Source organism: Heteronotia binoei, chromosome 21, assembly GCF_032191835.1.
Source record: "Heteronotia binoei isolate CCM8104 ecotype False Entrance Well chromosome 21, APGP_CSIRO_Hbin_v1, whole genome shotgun sequence".
Classification (NCBI taxonomy): Eukaryota; Metazoa; Chordata; class Lepidosauria; order Squamata; family Gekkonidae; genus Heteronotia; species Heteronotia binoei.
This window is the reverse complement of record NC_083243.1, coordinates 144980088-145002788: the sequence shown is the minus strand read 5'-3', so window position 1 is coordinate 145002788 and position 22701 is coordinate 144980088. Positions and strand designations below refer to the sequence as shown.

General features: G+C 41.5%; 1 protein-coding gene across 2 annotated transcripts; it reads left to right on the top strand.

Moving 5' to 3' along the window:
- Positions 1 to 8255: 8255 nt before the first annotated feature.
- Positions 8256 to 22475, top strand: AKIP1 (A-kinase interacting protein 1). Of its 2 annotated transcripts, none has more exons than XM_060261274.1 (6): positions 8256 to 8613; positions 10862 to 11045; positions 13488 to 13571; positions 14906 to 15019; positions 16700 to 16783; positions 22051 to 22475. In XM_060261274.1, exons 2-6 carry the CDS (start codon positions 10908 to 10910, stop codon positions 22177 to 22179), a joined length of 549 nt encoding a protein of 182 aa, XP_060117257.1. In that variant the 5' UTR covers positions 8256 to 8613; positions 10862 to 10907; the 3' UTR covers positions 22180 to 22475. The 2 variants fall into 2 exon arrangements, with proteins under 2 accessions (XP_060117257.1, XP_060117256.1); XM_060261273.1 differs by having other exon boundaries at positions 8601 to 8795.
- The last annotated feature ends 226 nt before the right edge of the window (positions 22476 to 22701 follow it).

Sequence of the window (22701 nt, the reverse complement as noted above, 5' to 3'; positions counted from 1 at the left end):
AACCCTTGCCGGAATACAAGTTTGCATATGGGAAACATACCAAGATTAATTCTGAGACGCAACTCCAATTAGACATGACAGGAGATGAATAAAGATACTGTCTCTACTTGTGTCTTCTCTACAGTTCTCCCTTTAGCAAAAGAACTGTGTTAAATGATGTTGTGGCATTCAGTACTTCTCTACCCTCACTCAGATTCCTTGGCTGCCATTTGGAGGAGACAGAAAATGCTGATGTGACATCATTACACTTTTCTTTTGCTGAATATTAGTGGAGAGATGTGGATTACAAACCTAAGGAACAATACTGATAGAAATTTGTATGTAACCAGAGTATTAGTGTGATTACACAGTTTGCATCAAATGCCAAATAGCAAGCCTGAGCCATGTGGCCTATTAAGATAGTGGAATGTACATTCTTCTGAGTGATTTGTATTCTATAAGGAAGGCTGTGGGCACCACACACAGTTGATTTGAATTGCCTAGCTCAGTGCAGCAGACTGGAGTACACTCCCACCAATAATATGCTGTGATCTGGAGGGTGGTCATAATACAGCTGAGTCACTAGAAATCTTCATTACAGCATCCGGTCCCTTTACAGATCACATTGATCTATTATCTGCAATAGATGCTGAGAAGTTCCTGGGATCTGTGAAGGTCATCCCTTTTGCATTAGATCCTTGCCCATCCTGGATACTTAAACCATGTAAAAATCACATCAATTAGTCCCTAATGTTCATTATAAATCAATCACTAACCCAAGGCATTTTTCCTTGTGCCCTAAAACAGGCAGCCACCTTCTGTTGCTTAACGAATAATTGCTTGAAAAAATGATGTGGCTAATTATTGCCTGGTATTGACCTGCCCTTCCTGGGCAAAATGATAGTGCAGCTCCAGACCTTCCTGGATAAATACCCTAGACCTCTTTCAATCTAATTTCAGGTCTGGCTATGGGATAGAGATGGCACTGATGGCCCTAGTGGATGACCTCCATCTAAATGTTAGGTTAAAGTGATGCCTCTGGGCTGATCTTACTATACTCAGCAGCAACAGTGGACCATGCCATTCTGTAGAAATGTTTGGTGGAAGAAGCAGGGATTAAGAGATGTGCTTTGAAGATGTCACCTTGCAAATGGGTAAAATCAGCAGCTTCCCATTAATGCACATTCTCTATGGTGGCTCCTGCGCTGTGGAACAGTCTGCTTGAGGTTATCTGAAGGCCCCCATGGTTCTATCATTTTGCAAAAATGTGCAGATGAGAATTGTTCAGGAGAGATTTCTTGCTGAAGGAGCAAAGCTGTAGTAGAATGTTTCAGCTCAGGGGATGATAGTTATTAATGATGAAGTCTTTCCTGCACTGATTGTGCTGTTGTTTTAAACAGGTACGTTTGCATGGATTTTATAGTGTTTTCTTTCTTTTCTACAATTCCAGCACAACTACATTTTTCATTTACCAAGAATCACTGTCATTAGATTAAAATGTTATCATATCTTGTAATCTTCTTACTGGTTTTTTAAAAAATATTTATTATTATATAATCATATACAATCATAAACAATTCATATTTAAAAAACAGAAAATGAAGGGGGGGAAGACATAGCAATATACCCTAACTAACAACTTCAATCAGCTTTTGAATGGTTAAATGCCATACAGAATCAATCCAGCGTACATCTCTCCCATTCCTAAATGCTATTAACTTATCAATTTATGTATTTCCTTACATTTGTGAATCCATTCGTGCCCTACTTCCAATGTTTTGCAAAAACACATCTTTCTGCAGTTATTAAATGTAAAACATTATGTAAATATTTTAGAAGAAGAAGATGATATTGGATTTATATCCCGCCCTCCACTCCGAAGAGTCTCAGAGTGGCTCACAATCTCCTTTACCTTCTCCCCCCCCCCCACAACAGACACCCTGTGAGGTGGGTGGGGCTGGAGAGGGCTCTCACAGCAGCTGCCCTTTCAAGGACAACCTCTGCCAGAGCTATGGCTGACCCAAGGCCATGCTAGCAGGTGCAAGTGGAGGAGTGGGGAATCAAACCCGGTTCTCCCAGATAAGAGTCCACACACTTAACCACTACACCAAACGGGCAAGTAATAAATCCATCTGGCCCAAGGATATTTATGCTTCAGCCTGGCTGGTACCACTTTGAAGTCGCCTCTCCCACAGGTTCACACAGACAACTCTTATCTTCCGGTACAAGGACAGTAAGCTTTACGTACCAGAGAACCTCCGAAAAGAAGTGCTCCAATTGTGTCATAACAGCAAGCTATCTGGGCACTTTGAATATGTAAAAACCCTGCATCTAGTGAATAGATAATTTTGGTGGCCATTTATGAAGAAAGACATCTCTAATTATGTCGCTTCATGCCCAATATGCTTGATGGCTAAGAGAAGGGGGGGAGAGCCCCCAGGGTTGTTACAACCACTGGAAACAGCAACCAGACCGTGGTTGGTAGTCTCATTGGATTTTATCATAGAGCTTTCCCCCTCTCAGGGAAAGACCGTAATTCTTGTAGTAGTAGACACTTTCTCTAAGCAAGCCCACTTCATTCCATGCTCTCAAATACCCACGGCTAAAAGACCAGCTCAGTTATTTTTCCAACACGTGGTGAAATTACACTCGTTTCCAGATAAGTTAATTAATGACAGAGACGTACAGTTCATTGCCAACTTCTGGCGGGATTTTTGTAAATTAACTGGGATCGAGCAGGGATTGAGTTCTGCGTACTATCCCCAGACTGACAGACAGACGGAAAGGGTAAATGCGCTGCTGGAGCAATACTTAAGATGCTTTGTGAACTATCAGCAGTCCAACTGGGCAGAGTTGCTTCCATTTGCAGAAAATGGCTATAATAGCAGCATACATAGCTCCACCAAATCATCCCCCTTTCTAGTAGTGAATGGGTATGAAGGGAAACCCTTTCCACAACTACTGGGGGGAACGATGTCTGAAATACCATCAACTTTTGAGCAATGGTGGGGAAAGTTGGGGAAGGCTTGGAACAACATCCAAGAAAATTTGGAATTGGCTAAGGAGAACTACAAAAAACATTACAATAAGCATCATTCACCTGCTTGGGATTTTAAAGTGGGAGATACAGTGTTCCTATCTACCAAAAACTTGTCTCTACCACAAACTTCCAAAAAACTGGCATGCAAGTTTTTGGGACTGTTTCATATTAAACGTGTAATCAATAAAGTGACTGTAGAACTCGAATTACCCAAACTGTTTAGTAAGATACATCCCATCTTTCATTGCAGTTTACTTCGGAGGGATCCTGGAGCCACGCCTTGGCATCCCCGTTCCAAAGCTCCCGAGCCTATTCCAGTGGGGGACCAGAATCACCATGAAGTAAAACAAATCTTAGATGCTAAACTGAAGCAGGCTGTATTGTATTTTCTAATTAGATGGAAACATTTCTCAACAGCACACAATGAGTGGGTAATTAGCTCAAATGTGAGAGCACCAGCACTGACTAAACAATTCTATGCTAAATATCCTGCAAAACCCCGGAGAGGGGCTTGGGGGGCAGTATGTCAAGCACGCTTATTTCTGTAACATAATTGTTTCTTAGACAAAAAGCAGGTCACCAGCTCTCTACTGCTCCCCCTTATTTACAACCATTGGGCAAGTAATAAATCCATCTGGCCCAAGGATATTTATGCTACAGCCTGGCTGGTACCACTTTCAAGTCGCCTCTCCCACAGGTTCACACAGACAACTCTTATCTTCTGCTAGAGAAGTGTGAGAATGGGAGATGTTTTTAATAGTCTAAATTCCTTAGTAATAAAAGAGATAGTGTTTAGTAACCTTTGAACCTGTGACTCAAATATGCATCTGTAATGTAACCTTTGAAGATATCCTATATAGCAACTGTGTAACCCTGTATACGTCATTACTCCTAAGGCTTGTGTCCTTGGTACAGCTTCTGAATTTCTAACAATAAAACAGCTTTGATTTAAAACAAAAGACTGCTTATTGAGAAATATCGGTGCTTGACACATTCTTCATTTGGTAGAATATAGTAAAGAAGTAAAAAAATATCAAAGATATATAATATTTAGTAATATACTTGAGCCTATAGTCACTTAATAATTGTCATCCTAATCCAAAGACCTTGCAGCCAGTATATATACAAGCAAGGATCCCCAATGAACTCTGTTCACATTTTTACCTGCCATTCAGATGTTCAGAGCTATCAAGTAACAACAGGAATCATGTTCACCAAACATATAATGGGCACTATGAGAGAGAGCACCTTGATAGCCATCTCTTAGGAATCACACATACTTTAGGCCTGGTCCAAGAAAGGTCAATTTTATCACTGGTGTTTGATGTGAGTTTTTTTCAAGGCTGCACAGCATCTTTCCATCCAACTAGGCATCATTCTTGCAGAAACCAATTTCCATGTACAGACTGCCCTTTTTATTCTAAACAGAAACTCCTGCTTCAAGCTTATCTATATTTACTACTGACTAAATCCCCTAAAAACCTGGACTTTAGAAAATTTTAATATTACAAAGCAGTAAGAACTATGTAAGCAATAATCTGGCAGTCTGAAAATACACTCAAAGCCTATGCAAAGTTCCCAACTGGCCTGGAAAAAGACCCTTTCCCTTTAACAGATGTTTCATTACAAGCTTCTTGTGGCATGCAGCCGAATAACATCACCAGACAATTGCTACTGAGCAAATCAATATTCAAAGGACAGCTAGAAGATGGACCAGTTTAAAATCTGGCAACCCTAGTCTCCTTGATCAAAAATTAAATGTGACCAATCATCCAAAATGTTCCTTTAGGGTGCTTTCCTTTTTCAAGAACTTCTATTGCCACTCAAAGCAATGAATCATCCATACAAGAAACATTTAAAACAGGCTTCTTGTCTCTAATCCTCAGCTTTCTAACATTTTTTCCAGCAACAATTTAGACATAGGCTTAAGTGCTTTGCAGAATTAAGGCCTTCAATGGTCATATGTCCCACCCCCCAGACAGGAAATAGTTGTTTATTATAGAGAACATCTCCGGCAAACAGCTGGCTGCTGCTCCAATGATGTAACTGGAGTATGATGATAAAATGTAAGCAGAAAGTGGGTCACATCCTGTGTTTGCCAGAAATATTGTAAGTAACTTTGACTGCCCATTTGAGCTTTATTGTTTCATCATAATATAATTGTAAGTTTTATAACATCTTATTTTCCTTTAGCGGTAATCAAGTTTCCAGTATGAGAGAAGCTTCATTCTAAAGCAACAATGAAAGGCTTCAGTCTGGCTACTGAGAATTCATCTGCATGGCCCAATGCATTCAGCAGCATAAAACTGGCATCATCATGGAAGCTGGGGTCTGTAATCATTAGATTAATCTGAAGGATCAGACAGATGGAACTGCAAAAGCACAGCAGGAACAGGAAGGCATGCCGCTTTCTGTTTGCGCTTAAGCCTAAGAGCGAGGCAGAGCTTGACTGCCTCATAGTGCAAGATTCCTGGAATCGGTATCTAATGCACGGTGGGAGACCCCCATTGTAATGCCAGTGAAGTATGATGGAAATGTCTGCATCTGTGCGGACTACAAATATATGATTAACAAGGCGTTGCAGGACCACGACCAATCAAGTGCTTCCTGGTTGGTTCAAACTGGCCTATAGTGCCCCAGCGCAGGAACCCGAGGTGTATATAGTTGGCCCCTGGAACTCCAGTTCTAGTTTTTATCTGATATGCTGCAATCACAATAAAGCAAGCTGATCATTCTGCTACGTGCCTCCTCACGTATCAAACCCAGTATTTAACAATTGCCATTCTGTACTTTACTGTGATGTGAAGTATGAAATGTCAGAAAAGAAACACAAATATCTCACACCAGGGGTGGGCCTTGGAATCTGCTCCACCCCACCCACTGCTGATGCTGATGCCAGTTGTACATTTTTCTGAAAATATTAACAGGAAATTGATGTTAGGAAGAGGATGTTATGTCACCTTCCAGGAATAGAAGTTGAATTAAGTCTCCTTTAGCTCATTTGGAACTCCAAGTCACTTGCCTACAATGTCAAGGACATCAGAGAAGGGATGATCAGTGTTACATATCTCTGTGTTAATTTTCACTGTGCTCTTTTTCTAAGGAGCTCATGGTGGTGAACATGGTCCTCCCCTCTGCCATTTCATTCTAAAAACAGCCTTGTGAGGTAGGCTAGGAAAAAGATAGCTACTAGTGCCTTTGAACCTAAGTCAGCCTATTTTTACTCATACCCTTCCTGAGATCTCTTCCTAAGATCCTCTGGCTATAACATAGAAAGAAAATATTGAACTACAAACTGACACCTAGGGTTGCCAATCTGGAGATTCTCCAGAACTACATCTGATCTCCAGATGACAGATATTAGTTGCCCTGAGGAAAAATGGATGTTTTGGAAGGTATACTGTATGACATTATACCCTGCTGAGGTCCCTCCCTTCTCCAAATCCCTCCCTTCCCAGGTTCTACCCCCAAATTTCCAGGAACTTCCTAACATGGAGCTGGTGGCCACCCTACCCAGACTTACTTGAGATTCAGTCCCTCTGAATTTACTGGGATTTATTTCTAAGTAAAACTGGCTAGGATTAGACTGTACATCTCTCAGCATGGTATACTGTTTTGTTCCCTGTACAGTTGTTTCAACAGTTATTGGGGACTGGGTGGAAAGATCTGTGCACATGCTCTGGATCAACAACAGCAGTTGTCAGTGGATTGTGATTCTTTTGATATTGTCAATGTTCTGATTTGCTGCTGAGGGATGGATTGGGTGCAGAATCCAGAATTAAAAACCCATCGTCTTATTGGTTTGGAAAATGTCATCCATCAGGTTTTAGTTGCTTTTTATTTTGGTGTGATGATGATCTTTGCAAATTCTTCCACATTTTTATGGATAACAATGGTCCACTGATAATGCCTTGAGATCCCAGAAAGATGTCTAAGAATGCAGGGCCCAACCTTTTGCTGTGCAGACCTGGATCAGTGTGTTGCAGTGTGTAATCAGCAATTTTATGGACTGCTGACAGCATTCCTTGCTCTTATGAATATGTGTTTGCCAAATTGGAAATAAATGTTCTTAGGCAAAAGAGCCTGCTGGGAAACATGGTGTTTCCAGGAAAAAGAGTGTCCTGGCATGGAATATTCAGATGTGCTCTACAATCTTAACTTAAAACCTCTGACACAGTTGAGACATACAGTATACATTCTAAACAGTATTAGGTAATCTAAACAGAACATTGTGACTGTCTGAGTGGATATGTTAATATCCCTCTTAAAATCCCAACAAGGAAGCTCTACCAGAAGTGGCAGAAACTATGGGTGGGACTCAAGCTAGTGTTGCCTGTTAATTGTGTTAACTAGCCTAGCATGGGCACACTGATTACATGAATCTGAGAAAGCGCACTCCACAAAAACTTAGGTTAGAATAAAAACTTGTTAGTATTTAATATGCCCCAAGATGCCTGTTTGTGGTTGCTGTCCACAATTGGTTCAAAATGACATGTAGCTCAGACTCCTTCCATCTAATGTTAAACATATTGCTTACGAGTCTTATTGACTTCAACGGTATTTACCCTTTAATGTAGCTCTGCAAGTGCCTATGACACATTCTTTCCTAGGATCACACTAGAATGAATGGTTAGAGGACTGAGGCCATAAATGACAATTTAGTGTTACCATATTTTGATAAGCAAAACTGAGGACATTTCCTGACTATTTCAAACAAGTGATCAATATGAGAAATATCCTCACTATTTAAGCTGTAGTAATTGCTACTAACTAGGAATGTCCCTAACCTTCCAACCCCCGTCTCCCAAAAGAAGACATTTTCATCAGTTTTTTTAAAAGGAGCCCAAAAGAGGACAGACACCTTAGAGGGAATCTGGTAACCCTAACAAGTGTTCTACCGTACTTGACCAAGATGGGTAGCCATGTTAGTCTGTCTGCAGCAGCTGAAAAGTATGCAGAAGCACCTTACAGACTAACAAAATTTGTGGCAGGGTATGTGCTTTCCTGAGTCTCTGCTAACTCAGTTTGGCCTTGGTCCAATGAAACAGTAAAAGTTTCGATTTGTTGCTGGAGCGATATTGCTACACTCTAGCATCACAACGCTAGAATCAGAGCCCAGGTTTACTCGGAAATACGACCGACAGCAGTCAACGGGATTTACTCCCATGTAATGCATGCAATTTACTCCCTAAGAAGGCAGACCACGCATATGCATGTGTTTACTTATAAGTAAGTCCCACTGCATTCCAACCAGGAACACGCCTTTCCCCTCAAGCAACCACCTTCCTACAGAAAGCCTCAGGATCTCTACGCGCATGTCCATTGTGATGTAACGCCTCGCCCTTCTACGAACCTGGCCCTGCCCACTGAAATGGCTCGCTAGAGTCGTTAGACGTTCTGAGGCAAATAGTCGCAGCTGCCGCCGGGCTGTGTGACGTCACCTACCTCTCCTTCTACCATTGGTACTTTAAGGAAAGCGGGTATTTCTCCTGAAAGCCGCTGGCGGGACTCTTGCCTGATGCGCCCTTGAAAACTCGGAAGCGGCTTTTCTACTCAAGCTGCAACAAGTTGCTAGTGAGCTGTTGTGCATGCGGGTGAGTTCCTCAAGTTGTCGGTAGGGGGAGTGTGCTCCCTTTCCATTAAAGCAGGCTGTAGTCTAACTAACTTGCGAAGAGGATGTTAGTTGCTTTTCCGCCATCCCCATCTGGGAGTACAAAGTGGGTGGACTTTCTCAGCTGTGGAGCTGTAAATGCAACGTGCCCTTGTAGCACAGGCGGTAAGGCTGAGAACTTTTGTTGTTTGGGAATGTTGATTCTGACTTCCGTTTCGCTGGGAATAAGATGAGTTCGTGGGAGCAGTCGCACAACTTCCATAGCCCAGACGTTTAGTTGTTTCAGTTTTAGCACGGTTCTGTTTTTTTTTTATCTCTGTCCTGTGAGGCATTCAAATTGGCAGGAAGCTCACGAATTCTGGAGATTAGGTTTAGACGTATTATTTGCTTTTTAAAATGTTGCTACCCTTCTTGTTCTCAAGATAGCTAACAAAAACAAGCAGGTAGCCACACCACTATAACCAAATTCTCTCAAACACTTTCCACTTCCTAAAGTATTATAATAACCAGCTGAATTCAACAACAAAACCCTCAAAATCCACTGAAGCCCCTTGAAAAAGGAAGATCTTTGGGAAAGGGAGATCTTACAATTCCTCTGGAAAGAAAGCTGTGTTTGACTTTACCATCCACCCTCAGACAGGCTGGGCCAGCAGAACAGAAGGATTGATTTCTCATAGAAGCCAAGCAGATTGGGTGGCAGGAACTTGTTCATTAATGATTTGGAGTTGGGAGTACTGATTTGGAGTACTGTGTACAATTCTGGTCACAGCACCTCAAAAAAGATATTATAGCATTGGAGAATGTGCAGAAAAGGGCAACTAGAATGATTAAAGGGTTGGAACACTTTCCCTATGAAGAAAGGTTAAAACGCTTGGGGCTCTTTAGCTTGGAGAAATGTCAACTGCTGGGTGACGTGATAGAGGTTTACAAGATTATGTATGGGATACAGAAGGTAGAAAAAGAAGTGCTTTTTTCCCTTTTTCACAATATGAGAACTCATGAACATTCAATGAAATTGCTGAGCAGTCAGATTAGAACTGATAAAAGGAAGTACTTCTTCACCCAAAGGATGATTAACATGTGGAATTCATTGCCACAGGAGGTGGCGGCAGCTACAAGCATAGCAAGCTTCAAGAGGGGATTGGATAAAAATATGGAGCAGAGATCCATCAGTGGCTATTAACCACAGTATATTGTTGGAACTCTCTATCTAGGGCAGTGATGCTCTGTATTCTTGGTGCTTGGAGGGATACAGTGGGAGGGCTTCTAGCCCTACTGGTGGACCTCCTGATGGTACTTGTCTTTTTTTGCCACTGTGTGACACAGAGTGTTGGAATGGATGGGCCATTGGCCTGATCTAACATGGCTTCTCTTATGTTCTTAACAGATAGTGGAGAGCTCTGAGTAAGATGGTGCACAGGTTTATGGGGAGAGAAGATTCTGATATTTGAGTCACAAAGAATCATTGAGGCAACTGCTTGACAAGGCATGCTGATGAAATAGGCTTAAGTGATTGTATTTTCATGGGCAGTTATTCATTTTCCATGCAATCATGTTTGTGACTTGAAGTTTCTCAAAAGAGTTCAGTGTAGTATAAATGGAGTTATTTTATTATACCCACATGTCAGTGCGGTAAGATAAGTTGGGTGAGATCCCAAGGTTAGGGGTCTCAGCTTGGGGAGAGTGAGATATTATAAAAGACCCATACCTGTTGTTTCCTTGTGTTCTTTTTTCCCTATCCAATAACAGAATGTATGGTGAGGTCATCATGCTGCACCTCTCGCCACTAGCACTTTGTGTCAATGGTTGATAAACACTACATAAGTATATGTAGTATTACATACGGCATGTTATAACAAAGAGAGGACAAAGATGGTGTTTTTACTATTTTCATGTGTTTGCTGATCAGGTGGAAAGGTGGCATAAAATGTTTTGAATTAAATAAAGACAAGGGAAATCCATTTTCCTTGTAGCATCTTGTTACACTCTCAGTGGGGACTTGAACCCCCAAACACTTGTCTTTCAAACTTAATGCCAGAAGGGGGGGAAACCCCTCCTGTGAATGCAACGGTAAGCAGAATAGCATCCCTCAAAAAACAACTCTAGGAAAGGATAGCTATTGGGAAACTAAATAAGGAGCCTTTAGAGAAAGATAAAATGTAATTCTGCCCCCCACCCCACCCCTTTCACTCTGTATGTGTGTAAATGTATATTTCTGGTTGTCCAAACAGATCGATTAGGATTTATTTCCAATCCGGGTGTGTCAGGAAACAAGGAATGGAGTCCCGTAAAATAAGTGTAAATAATCGCCTCATGCAACGCACAGCAACACTAGCTCGGGAGGTACTGGAGCGGGCAAAAAACCGGAAAGTGATCTGGCCAGGGCCTGCAGGACTCCAAAGAGGGGCTATTCCGGTAAGGATTTCAACAGATAAATTCTAGTTTTCATGATTGGAATGATGTTTCTTATATTACAGAAGACAGTCATAGGGGAAAGGAGAGAATTTTGTGCCTCCTACCAAGCAGTGAGAGAAGTGTTGACTTAAAATAATTTCTTGCGGAGCTGTGAGAGCTTTTTTTCTACGGTTAAAAGTAAACAGCTACATATCATTCAAGGGCTGCTGAGAAACAGCCTGTGCAATGCTATATGAACAGCCAGGTGGCCATAGGTTTCAGTCTTAGAGGAAATTAGATGTTGCCAGGCAGTGAGCCTGCAAATTCCACCCACTGCACCTGGCTAGAACTGGCATAAGCTATCTCTGTGTGGTAAGGTAGTGTCTAGTTCTGTTTAATGGGTTGGATCCACCAAAAGAGTCCTCAGCGGAGACCTGTCCTTGCCTTCCCCAAACAGCCTAAAAACCCTTTTTGAAGATGATCAGAGCCACACAAGCATAGTAAATCGTGGGGTGGGGGAGCTGTAGGAATCAGGGAGAACCAATGAAAATCACCTAATTTTCCATCTTCTGTCTGCAGAAAAGAGGGGGGAAAGGTTATTTTACTTTTTGATGTCATTGCTGCAACTTCCTGCCCTGTGACTCATTGGCTTGTGAGGCTCTCCTGGCCCTTGGAGGAGGCCTTTGGGTATGTGGCAAGTTGCATGAGGGAAGAAGAAGCAGGAGAGGATATGCTCTGCCCATACTTAGAACTCCTCTGGTAGATGTAACCATATGTCTTACCTGTATGACTGATGTAGGGTGCTAGCTACTTCATTAAGGGAGCTCTAAATCTATACATTACAGCAGACACTTTCATTCGCCAAAGTTCCATCCTACATTTAAGTACATGTAACATTGTCCTATGGACCATCTGTCTCTTTCTGCACCGGCTGCATTTTGGCCCATGCATCCTTTCCGATATTATTAAAACAGTTGTTTTTGCCAGCCTTTAGCTACAAAGAGTTTTCAGAAATTTAAGTGTGAATGTCTCAGATAAAGCAAAATGGTTGTCCCAGTTTTATTTGATCGTTTAAAGGGAACATCTTCAAGTATGTAGGATTGATTCCCCACCCCTGCAATAGCCATCCATAAGGATATTTAGAGATGTTCTCCTTACTTCACAATTTGTTGAAAGTGGTTCAACTCCCCCACCCTTTTTTGAAAAAGTGAGGAGGGTTTATTCTATATTCCCCTCTGAAGGTGGTATGAATGCATAAGTAAACACATGTCGAGGGAGGAATGACAAGAGCATGCTAACTCAGTCTTTTGTGATTGGGAATGCTGCTTTTTAATTCACAGGGATGGAACTCTGCCTTATTTTTTACTTGCAGGGATAAGGCCAATATGCATACACTTTGTGCAGATAGTTCATGGTCTGGCAGTTAGGTGTAGTTAGGGGTGGTAAAGGTAAAGGTAGTCCCCTGTGCAAGCACCAGTCATTTTTGACTGGGGTGATGTTGCTTTCATAATATTTTCATGGCAGACTTTTTATGGGGTGGTTTGCCATTGCCTTCTCCAGTCTACACTTTCCCCCCAGCAAGCTGGGTACTCATTTTACTGACCTCAGAAGGATGGAAGGCTGAGTTAACCTTGAGCCGGCTACTTGAACCAGCTTCCACTGGGATCAAACTCAGATCATGCGCAGAGGGCTCCGACTGCAGTACTGCAGCTTTACCACTCTGCGCCACGGGGCTCTTTAGTTAGGGGTGGTACTAACATACTAATTACCACTCATCCTCTGTGCACTTTGTTTTGAATGTGCAAATGTCAGTTGAAGCAAGCTCTTGTCAAAATGTCAGGAAAGTGCCTATCTTTCTGTTGTTTAGAAGGTTCTATATGGCCTGTTACAGCCCCGTGGCGCAGAGTGGTAAGGCCGCAGTACTGCAAGTCCTAAGCTCTGCTCACGACCTGAGTTCAATCCCAGCAAAAGCTGGGTTCAGGTAGCTGGCTCCAGATTGACTCAGCCTTCCATCCTTCTGAGGTCAGTAAAATGAGTACCCAGCTTGCTGGGGGGAAAGTGTAGATGACTGGGGAAGACAATGGCAAACCACCCCGTAAAAAGTCTGCCGTGAAAACGTTGTGAAAGCAACATCACCCCAGAGTTGGAAACGACTGGTGTTTGCACAGAGGACTACCTTTACCTTTTTATATGGCCTATAGGGCTTTTAAAGATTGTTAATAGGGAGTCATCTCTTCCAAATTTTTTTTGTCCCTTTATGACCTGATATGCACTCCCATTGGGGGAAAAAATCAGGCATAAATATTTTTAAATTAAATAGCAATGTCTCTTTAAAAAACCCTCAGGATCCCCCAGTGTCATTCCTGTAACAAGCTGTGTTGCATGTGTATTGAGCCAATGTGTTGTCTTTTGTGCTAAACGGTTTTTTATAGTGACTGAGGACATTTTGTTTCATGCAAACAGGAAGGTGATAATGATGCTGTGTGTTTCAATGCTGTTTTTGCTTCAGTTGCTGAACACATGGGCCATATATCAGAAGAATGTAAGGTAAACTAATTTGAAATGAGAGCAATGACTTTGGGAGGTGGCTGCAAGAGATTTGTAACTGCATTATTAGGTCAACACATACTCTGCAATGGTTCAAGTTGATCTTCCACCAAAGGAATGGGCTTCTTTTGGGGGAAATTCTTTCAAACGCATTACACTCACTTACCTCCCATACTGTTTGTAAGGTCCTCTATTCTAAGGATTGTGTTCAGTGCACAGTGAGGGACATCAAATATACTTCTTGGGAATCTGGACTGTCTTACTTCTAGGTGACAGATGTTTTTATGTAAACAAATTTGTGTGCCATACAATGTTTGGATAGTACTTTGGCTTAAAAAACTTAGATGGTGCAAGGAATGTGTGAGCCCCCCTTAAAAAAAAATCTCAGGGTGGCTGTTGCCACTCTTCCAATATGATCCTAGCACATATTTACCAGGCACAGAATCCTAATCCTTGCTTTCAGCACTATAGAGTGCTAGCTAAGAGAAACTACTGGGTATGTTCTTATGAGCATTTGTGCCTTGGAGCCAATGCATGGCTTTGCCCCTTGGAGCCAACAGATGGCGGCAGAGATTTTCCCATATTTTAAAGGCACCAAGGAAGTTGCTCAGCCCTTAATACAGGGGTGGGGAACCTTTTTTCTGCCAAGGGCCATGTGGATATTTATAACATCATTCGCAGGCCATAAAAATTATCAATTTAAAAAACAGTTTTTCTATTTGAAGTCATGTGGGGAGAGCCTAATCTGGTGTGCACGCGCACACACACACACATGACCCGCTACTCTAGGCAAATGCATAGGTCCAGGGCTTTTTTGTAGAAACTCACTAGCATATTAGACCACATCCCCTAATATTAGCATATTAGGTCACACCATCTGGGATAATCAAGTGCAAATTGAACTGTGACAGTAACGTTTCCAGGCCCTGCATCAATTCTGGCCGGCCAGCCAGGCCCCAGGGAGGCTGCCGCACAGTACATCTGGGCCCTGTGATCCCTGCCTGGCCCTGGGAAGGCTGCTGCACAGCGCGGCTGGGCCCCACAATCCTCACTGGCCAGCCAGGCCTAGGGAGGCTGCCACATGGCTCGGTTCAGCCCAACAATCCCTGAGGGCCACACCAAGTGACCTCGAGGGCTGTATACGGCCCTTGGGACAGAGGTTCCCCACCCCTGCCTTAATAGGACAGAACTCACTTTTCACATGAAAATGTTTAAATAGTAGTGGGAAGTGCTAAGGATTTGTTTGCAGCACTACATTATAGCAAGCATTTTTTTTCCGTTTAAACATGTTCACATTTCAGGTTGTATTAATCTTTTTTCCAACTCTTTTCCAGAAATACTATTGCTGTGTGCCACCATTTCGGTTTAAAGATAATGAAGTTGCTCATGTTTTCAGATACCATGGCCAACTAGCATCTGAAAACTTGCTAAAAGCATTTGAAGATGAAGTAAGTGTATTGAGTGTTGTTGTTTTCCTGTTTGGACCAGGATGCCTTGGCCTAGGGTCAGCCAGCTCAAAGGATTCTTTTGTTCTATTTTAAGCTGTCTTCCTACTTTCTGCCAGTTTCCACAACAACATACTCATTTGTAAAATACTCAAGTTTTCCAGAACTTCTGCCTTCTCAAGTTTGTTCTTTGTATTGATGCCCTTATCCCTAATTGTACATTTCATACTTCTAAAATTAGAAAGAATCTAGGAACCAACTTCATGTGTAAAAAGTAACTAGAGAATGTTTGTGAACAGTCCAAGCTTTCAATTCAATGCCTTTATATTGAAGCATTTACCCCACTTTTCTCTCACATTTGAGAACTGAAAGTAGCTTACAAATAAATACAAAAATGCAGTTTGAACAAAGACATACACACACTGGGATGTGCATTAACCCAGTATAATGCATATATGGCATTATTTGGGCTCCCCAGAGGCCAAGTCAGATTCTCTGATCTGATTTGGATTCCCATAGAACTTGAATCTATTCAACTGGGGAAGAAACAGGGAGCCATTTAAAGATGCCTCCCCAATCTTTCCTCTCTTCTGCAGTTGGCCCACAGCCGTAGGCATTTAAAGATGCCTCCCCAATCCCTCCAGCCTCTGTGGTGCAACTGCAAAGGGTTTTTTAAAACTTTAAACCCCCTCAGTCTCTGGAGTTGTGCTGTAGAAGCGGCACACTCCCTTCATTGAATAATGGGAGCCTGCTGCTCCCTGCACAACTCTGGGGTGGGGGTGGGTGGTCCTCATAGGGTCTAATTGAGCTGAATAAATTTGGTAGTACTGATAATTCCTAAATCCCAGTATCATACCAATATTGGGATTCAGGAATATTGGCAAATACTAATTTTTCAGGTTTGGTATATCCAAACCCCCCAAATACAATTTTTTTGGTGTGTACACCCTTAGTAGTAATCTTGCATCCCAGACTGGTGCTAGTTTTGCTAGTTTGCCTTACTCAGTGTCACAGGCAATATAATGAGAGCCCTTTGGCTCTTGTCCTTCAGCTTATGCCAAAGGCTTATGACTCCTGCTGTGCCCTGGGTAAACTCCTATAACTGAGGAGGAATAGAAGTTCTGCTTCAATCTTATTCAGATTCTGCCTCTTCATACTTGGTGTCCATTATTGCTGTAAAGAAACATCATCAATTATAAGATTAAAAACTACAAAATTGACTCTATCTTCATGCCTCTTTTTTATCATCCACTTCTGTTGAAATACACTTTCTCAAAACAGGTCTTTACTCTTCTGACATTTCTAATAAACAGTTAATATTAACAATTGTTTCACATTAACCATAATTCCAGCAAATCAGATCTGGTGCAATTCAAGATCTGACACAACCATATGTGATATCTGAGCCTGCCTTTGGCGGGGGAGGGCGGGATACAAAAATAAATTATTATTAATAGTTAACATTGAAAGGTACCTAGGATGATGGTTGACCATCCCTTTGTTGTATAGCTTAGCTTGTTTCATTCAGTAATCTAAATGTATAGTTTCTGCTGAAACCCTGGGGCTGTACACCTTCTTGGTGTTATCCTAGGGGCTAGTGACATTTAGGTGTGTGGGGTATAGATGACTTGTCATGCATTGCTTTGGTCACCACCACTCAATAAATATAAGTTTTCTCTTCAGGAAAATAAAACATGCCCTATTGTGGAAGAACCTGGATGGTTTGATACAGATGCATTAATTCCAGCAAAGACCTCAGAACAAAAGGCAAGTATAAAGACTTTACATCATTTGAAGGATTCTATGGATTTTCCCTTGTGTACGGTTGTGCTAAACTATGACCATCTATCACTTGTGAAATCATAGAATCAGAGTTGGAAGGGACCTCCGGGGTCATTTAGTCCAACCCCCTGCACAATGCAAGAAATTCACAAATACCTTCCACACACACACTTACATCCCCAGTGACCCCTGCTCCATGCCCAGAAGATGGCAAAAACCTCTAGGATCCTTTGCCAAACTGGCCTGGAGAAAAATTGCTGACTGACCCCAACATTCCCTGTAAGAAAGGACCACAAGAACTAAGTACTGATGCAGCCCTTTCCGCCCTCCTTCTCATGATCTGCTTAATTCACAGAATCAGCATTGCTGTCAGATGGCCATCTAACCTCTTTCTTAAAACCTCCCAAGAAAGGAGAGCTCACCACCTCCTGAGGAAGCCTGTTCCACTGAGGAACTGCCCTAACTGTCAGGAAGCTCTTCCTAATGTTTAAACTGGAAACTCCTTTTGATTTAATTTCAACTTGTTGGTTCTGGTCTGATCTTTTGGGGCAACAGAAAACAACTCCACATCATTGTCTATATGACAGTCCTACAGGTACTTGAAGATGGTGATCATATCACCTCACAGTCACCTCCTCTCCAGGCTAAACATACCTAGCACTTTCAACCTTTCCTCATAGGACTTGGTCTCCCGACCCCTCACTGTCTTCATTGCCCTCCTTTGGACACATTCCAGCTTGTCTATATCCTTCTTAAATTGTGGTGTCCAAAACTGAACACAATAGTCTAGGTGAGGTCTAACCAGAGCAGAGTAAAGTGATACTATCACTTCTCATGATCTGGACACTATACTTCTGTTGATACAGCTCAACATAGACTGTCCTTCCATTTCTAAAGGGTCTTTTTTATTAAGTCTTTAGAGAGCTGTTTATCAAGCCACCTGGGCTTCTTTAGACTCCTCCCATTTTTCCTTCTCATAGGAATTGTTTGTGATCGTGTCTTCAATATTTGGTTTAAGAAATTCCCACCCCTCTTGAACTCCTTTCTCCTTAAATATTTCTGATTATGGAATTTTACCCAGCATCACCCTAAGTTTGTCAAAATTTGCTTTCCTGAACTGCAACCTAGATGTTTGACTATGTACAACTTTTCCCTTCCCCAAGATTGTAAATTCCAAAATCACAGGGTCACTACTACATAGAGGCTGATTCCACATTTGGCGTTTGCCTCCCTTTCGCTCCGGGGTTGTTCCATGCGGGTGTGATTTTCCGATTCCGCACTAGAGGATTTCTCCCAGATTCAATTCCCAATCTGTTCCGTGTGTTCTGATTCCACATTACTGCTGCTCCGGGAGTTTCCCCCACAATCATAGCAATTTCCCCCTCCCTCATACATTTCTTTTTTTTTTTAAACACGCATGCGTGTTCGCGTTACAACGCGATCGTCTTTCTTTGCGTTACGTAATTCTTTACACAATTTTCAAAAAAGAGATACGCAGAGCGTCTCCAGCAGCAATTTCACATCGGCTACAGCTCAGTATGTGGCTTCTTGCGCAAGAAGCCACATACTGAGCTGAAGCCGATGTGAAATTGCTGCTGGAGACGCTCTGCGCCCCTTTTTTGAAAATTGTGTAAAGAATCTATATAATTGAATCAGTATGTAAGCATGATATATTTTTTTCATTGGAAGAGGGTTGGTGGTGTCTGAATGTCCTTCTGATATTTTTGTATAATATTTTCTTAGTGGTCCCAGGTCTGATGAAGACTGGAAAGAAACAAGTACTTAATCGATTGGCTTGTCACCACACTACTTTGGGACTTGAATATATATGTTTTGGACATTTGAACTGATTTCTTTATACTTCTTAGTAAATTGGTCACTAGCTTGCATTTTTTGTTGTGTTATCCATTATAGTGACCTCTCTCGAATTGTATTCTAGAGGCATAATACTGGCAAAGTCACGTGTTTTCCTTTCGCCTTGCCATTGGTAGGTTATCTAAGCCCTGGGAAATCTGAGTCAGCGATCCACCATTTTTATCCACACACGCTGAATGTTAAGCACACAGTTTTCCATTAAAAGCTATAACAAATTATAAACAGATGCATGAAGGTGGGGGGGGGGGGAGATTTATGCAGAGGGGTTAAGGGAGAAAGTTTTCCCAACCTATCAAAAATATAAACCTATAAACATAATCAAATTCCCGTTTGAGGCCATATTGGGGGGGGGGGATTGATAAAGGTGGCAATCACGCATCTTTAAAGTTCGTGTAACATCGCTATTTATTTAGTTGCGTTGTAACGATCTTATTTGAAAAAAAATTATAATAGGAGTGATTTTAATTGGAGGGGGGAAGAAAGTAATCACAATGCAATGACACATCAAAATCACATGGAATACCATAAAGAATGGGGGCGGGTGGAAGCAAGAGATGTATTCAGTAAAAGAAAATTGCGTTACATCATTATATATTTTCCACGTTGTAACGCGAAATGTGATTTGTTTAAAAAAATTACTTTATTTCAGGAAAATATTGGATAATTTTCAAAGGGAGTAAAATTAAGGAAGTATGACAAAATAACTGGGCGAAATCATGGGCGTGGAGTTATGTGGGTGTGTTCTACTGATGCGAGAAGTTTGACAGCGCATTGGCATGAGTTCTGCACATAAATGTTGAGCCCCGAAACGGCATCAAAAATAAACTTCTCGCAAAATGACGATCTCCTAGATGCGGGGTGAAACCACTTTAGAGGTGGGTCAAACTGCTGCTCCGGGTCAAGAGATGTGGAAACCAGCATCTGCCCCGGGGGAAACAAAGCACCAAGGCCGGAGCAAAGGCTAATACAGAATCACCCAGAGTGTCCACTACTTTCACCTCATCAACGAATTCTTCCCTGTTGGTGAGAATCAAGTCTAAGATAGCAGATCCCCTAGTTTCCTTCTCCACTTTCTGGAAAATGAACTTGTCAACAAGAGAAGTCAGGAATTTATTGGACTTCCAAGAGATATCTGGGTTCTTGAAATCTCCCGTAACCACTGTATCCCTTCTTTTTGAGAGCTTTGCAGTCTGGTGTAGACATATCATATAAATCCTTTGCCTGGTGGTTTATAGCAGACCCCCCCCCCCAATAATATCAGTTATTTCTTGCTCCTTTTATTTTTACCCAAAGACTTTCAGCTGAACTGCCATGCTTAGATTCACATATTTCCTCACAAGAACATTCCTCATTCACATATAATGTTATGCCTGCTCTCTTCCTTATTTGTCTGTCCCTTTTAAATATATTGTACCCCTGAATCCTAAAATTCCAGTTGTGAGTGTCATCCCACCAAGTTTCAGTAATGCCTATTAGAATCATAGAGTTGGAAGGGACCCCAAGAGTCATCTAGTCCAACACCCTGCACAATGCAGGAAATTCACAAATACCTCCCCCTGAATCCACAGGATCAGCATTGCTGTCAGATGGCCATCCAGCCTCTGTTTAAAAACCTCCAAAAAAGGAGAGCCCTCCACCTCCCAAGGAAGCCTGTTCCACTAGGAACTGCTCTGCCAGGAAGTTCTTCTTAATGTTGAGCTGGATGCTCTTCTGATTTAATTTCAACCCATTAGTTCTGGTCCTACCTTCTGGGGCCACAGGAAACAATTCCACACCATCCTCTATATGACAGCCCTTCAAGTACTTGAAAATGGTGATCATATCACCTCTCAGCCACCTCTCCAGGTCATAGTCCCCTCCTGTAGTAGGACTTCCTTCTGCTTGTTTCCCATATTCTGTGCATTAGTGTAGAGACATCTGAATCCATGTTTTATGCACCCTGAGGTTTTCATTTCCTTACATACATGTGAGTTAATGTTAACTAGCATATGTTCTACTCCCCACAAAACTTTAGTGCTCTCATCTCCAGTTATTGGCAATGTACTAGGCTTTGAATTATTGTCTCGCTCCCGCACAGAATTTAATTTAAAGCCCTCCTTATTAGATTACCAGAGCTCTTACCAAACCCCTTTTTTCCTACCTTTATGAGGTGCAAACCATCTCCCAATAGAAGAGCATCTCAAAAGTGTAAGCCAGTCCAAAAATCCAAACCTTTTCTGATTACACCATCAAGGTAGCAAGTCATTTATTTGCAATATTCTTCTTTCCCATCCTAAGCCACAGCCTTCAGCAGGAAAAATTAACAAAAACACAACTTGCACTCCCAGCTCCTTCACCTTCTGACCCAGAGCCACATAGTCTCTTATTGTTACATCCTGGATGAGTGCACCCAGTAGACAGCATACCTCTTGAGACAAGTGTTGTCAGAACACTTTGGACTCTACTCCTTTGAATAGGGAATCCCTGATTACCAGCACATATGACTTAAGTCTTATATCTATTTGGGATGCTAGGTATTGCATGTGCCACTGTAACATGATTTGTGTCCTATCTTGACTGTTGTAGAACTTAAAAAGCCATTGAAGGCAATTGTTAGTGTCTTCGCATCCTATTCTTTGTAATGTACTTATGCCAGATTTTCATTATGAGGTGACGATAACACTCACTTCCCCCCTTCCAATTTTGGAACCTCAAGGAACTGTGTATTTATATTTGAATAGTTATACCTTGCTTTTTTTCTAAATGGGATTACAACAATGTTCTTCCCTGCTGCATTTTATCTTCACATCAACAATCCTGTAAAATAGGTAGGGATGAATGACTGGCCAAAGGTCATCCAGTGAGTTTCCCATTGCAGAGTGGAGATTTGAATCTGGGTCTCTAAATTTCTAGTCAGACACTGTAATCACCACACTGGTATGTTTTGAGCATGCTTAAACTGAGCTTTCTCTAAACTATTTACAAAAACAATAAAAACTTATACTGTAAAACACATGGAGACTGAGAATGTAGAACACTTTTTATCCAAAAAACCCCCAAACAAGCAGGTGTCTGGAATAGCAAGAGTTAGGAATTGCCAGAATTGGGATCAAAAGTGAATTTAAAAATTAAAGATCTGCATCAGACAAGTCTAGAGAAGAGAGATTTTATGGAGGTGGAAGTAGCATAAAAGTGAAGGTAGTATTAAGAACTACTGTTGGTATATTTTCCCTTTTGCCCATGCAGAGAGAAATTCTTACACAAATGCTAGTAAGCATTTGCCTTTGCAAACATTTTTTGCATGTGATTCTTAACAGTAGCTGTTGTCAGAGTATATTTATAGCTTTTTACTCTTGTATCTTTGAATCTTACAGTTTTGACATGTATTTTAAATGCAGGATATCTACATTGAAGTTTCCCCTGGCACCTACTCTATCTCAGCATCCTCTGGTGAAGACCAAATCAAGCAAACACATGTAGTAGGGATTCAGCCAGGACAAAGTGTAAATTTATGCTTTGATCTATGATCCATCTTTTTTTGTTCAATTCTAAACAATGTATCAAATGAAATGGAAGCTTTAGTTCCTTGCTATACTGAAAGTGACATTTCTCCAAGTATATGCTGTGAGCACATTACTGTTCTGTCTTCCATATTTTGGTCTGGTCTGTAGGTTTTTTGTCCTGCCTGTATATTATGCTGTTATAGGTCCACTGTAAATATGTATAATATAACTTTGCATATATCTGCCTTAAATGGAACCATGTGTTACAGTCCTACTTTTATGCTATGCAATAAACTTAAGTAGTATTTTTTTAAAAAAAATGCTTTAGTTTAATTGATTGTTTAATTGATTTTTAAGATTCTCTTCCATTTCAATAACCTCTTCATTAGAGGACAGAGGATGATTAGTTTCTTACCATGTGTCCTGCACACATACACGATGGCAGAGACAGAAATGACCAAAGCCATTATCAGTCTGTTTCTTTAGACTGTCAAAAGCAGAAGCCATTTTGTGCCTTTTGTTAGAACCAGTGAAAAGACCACCAAT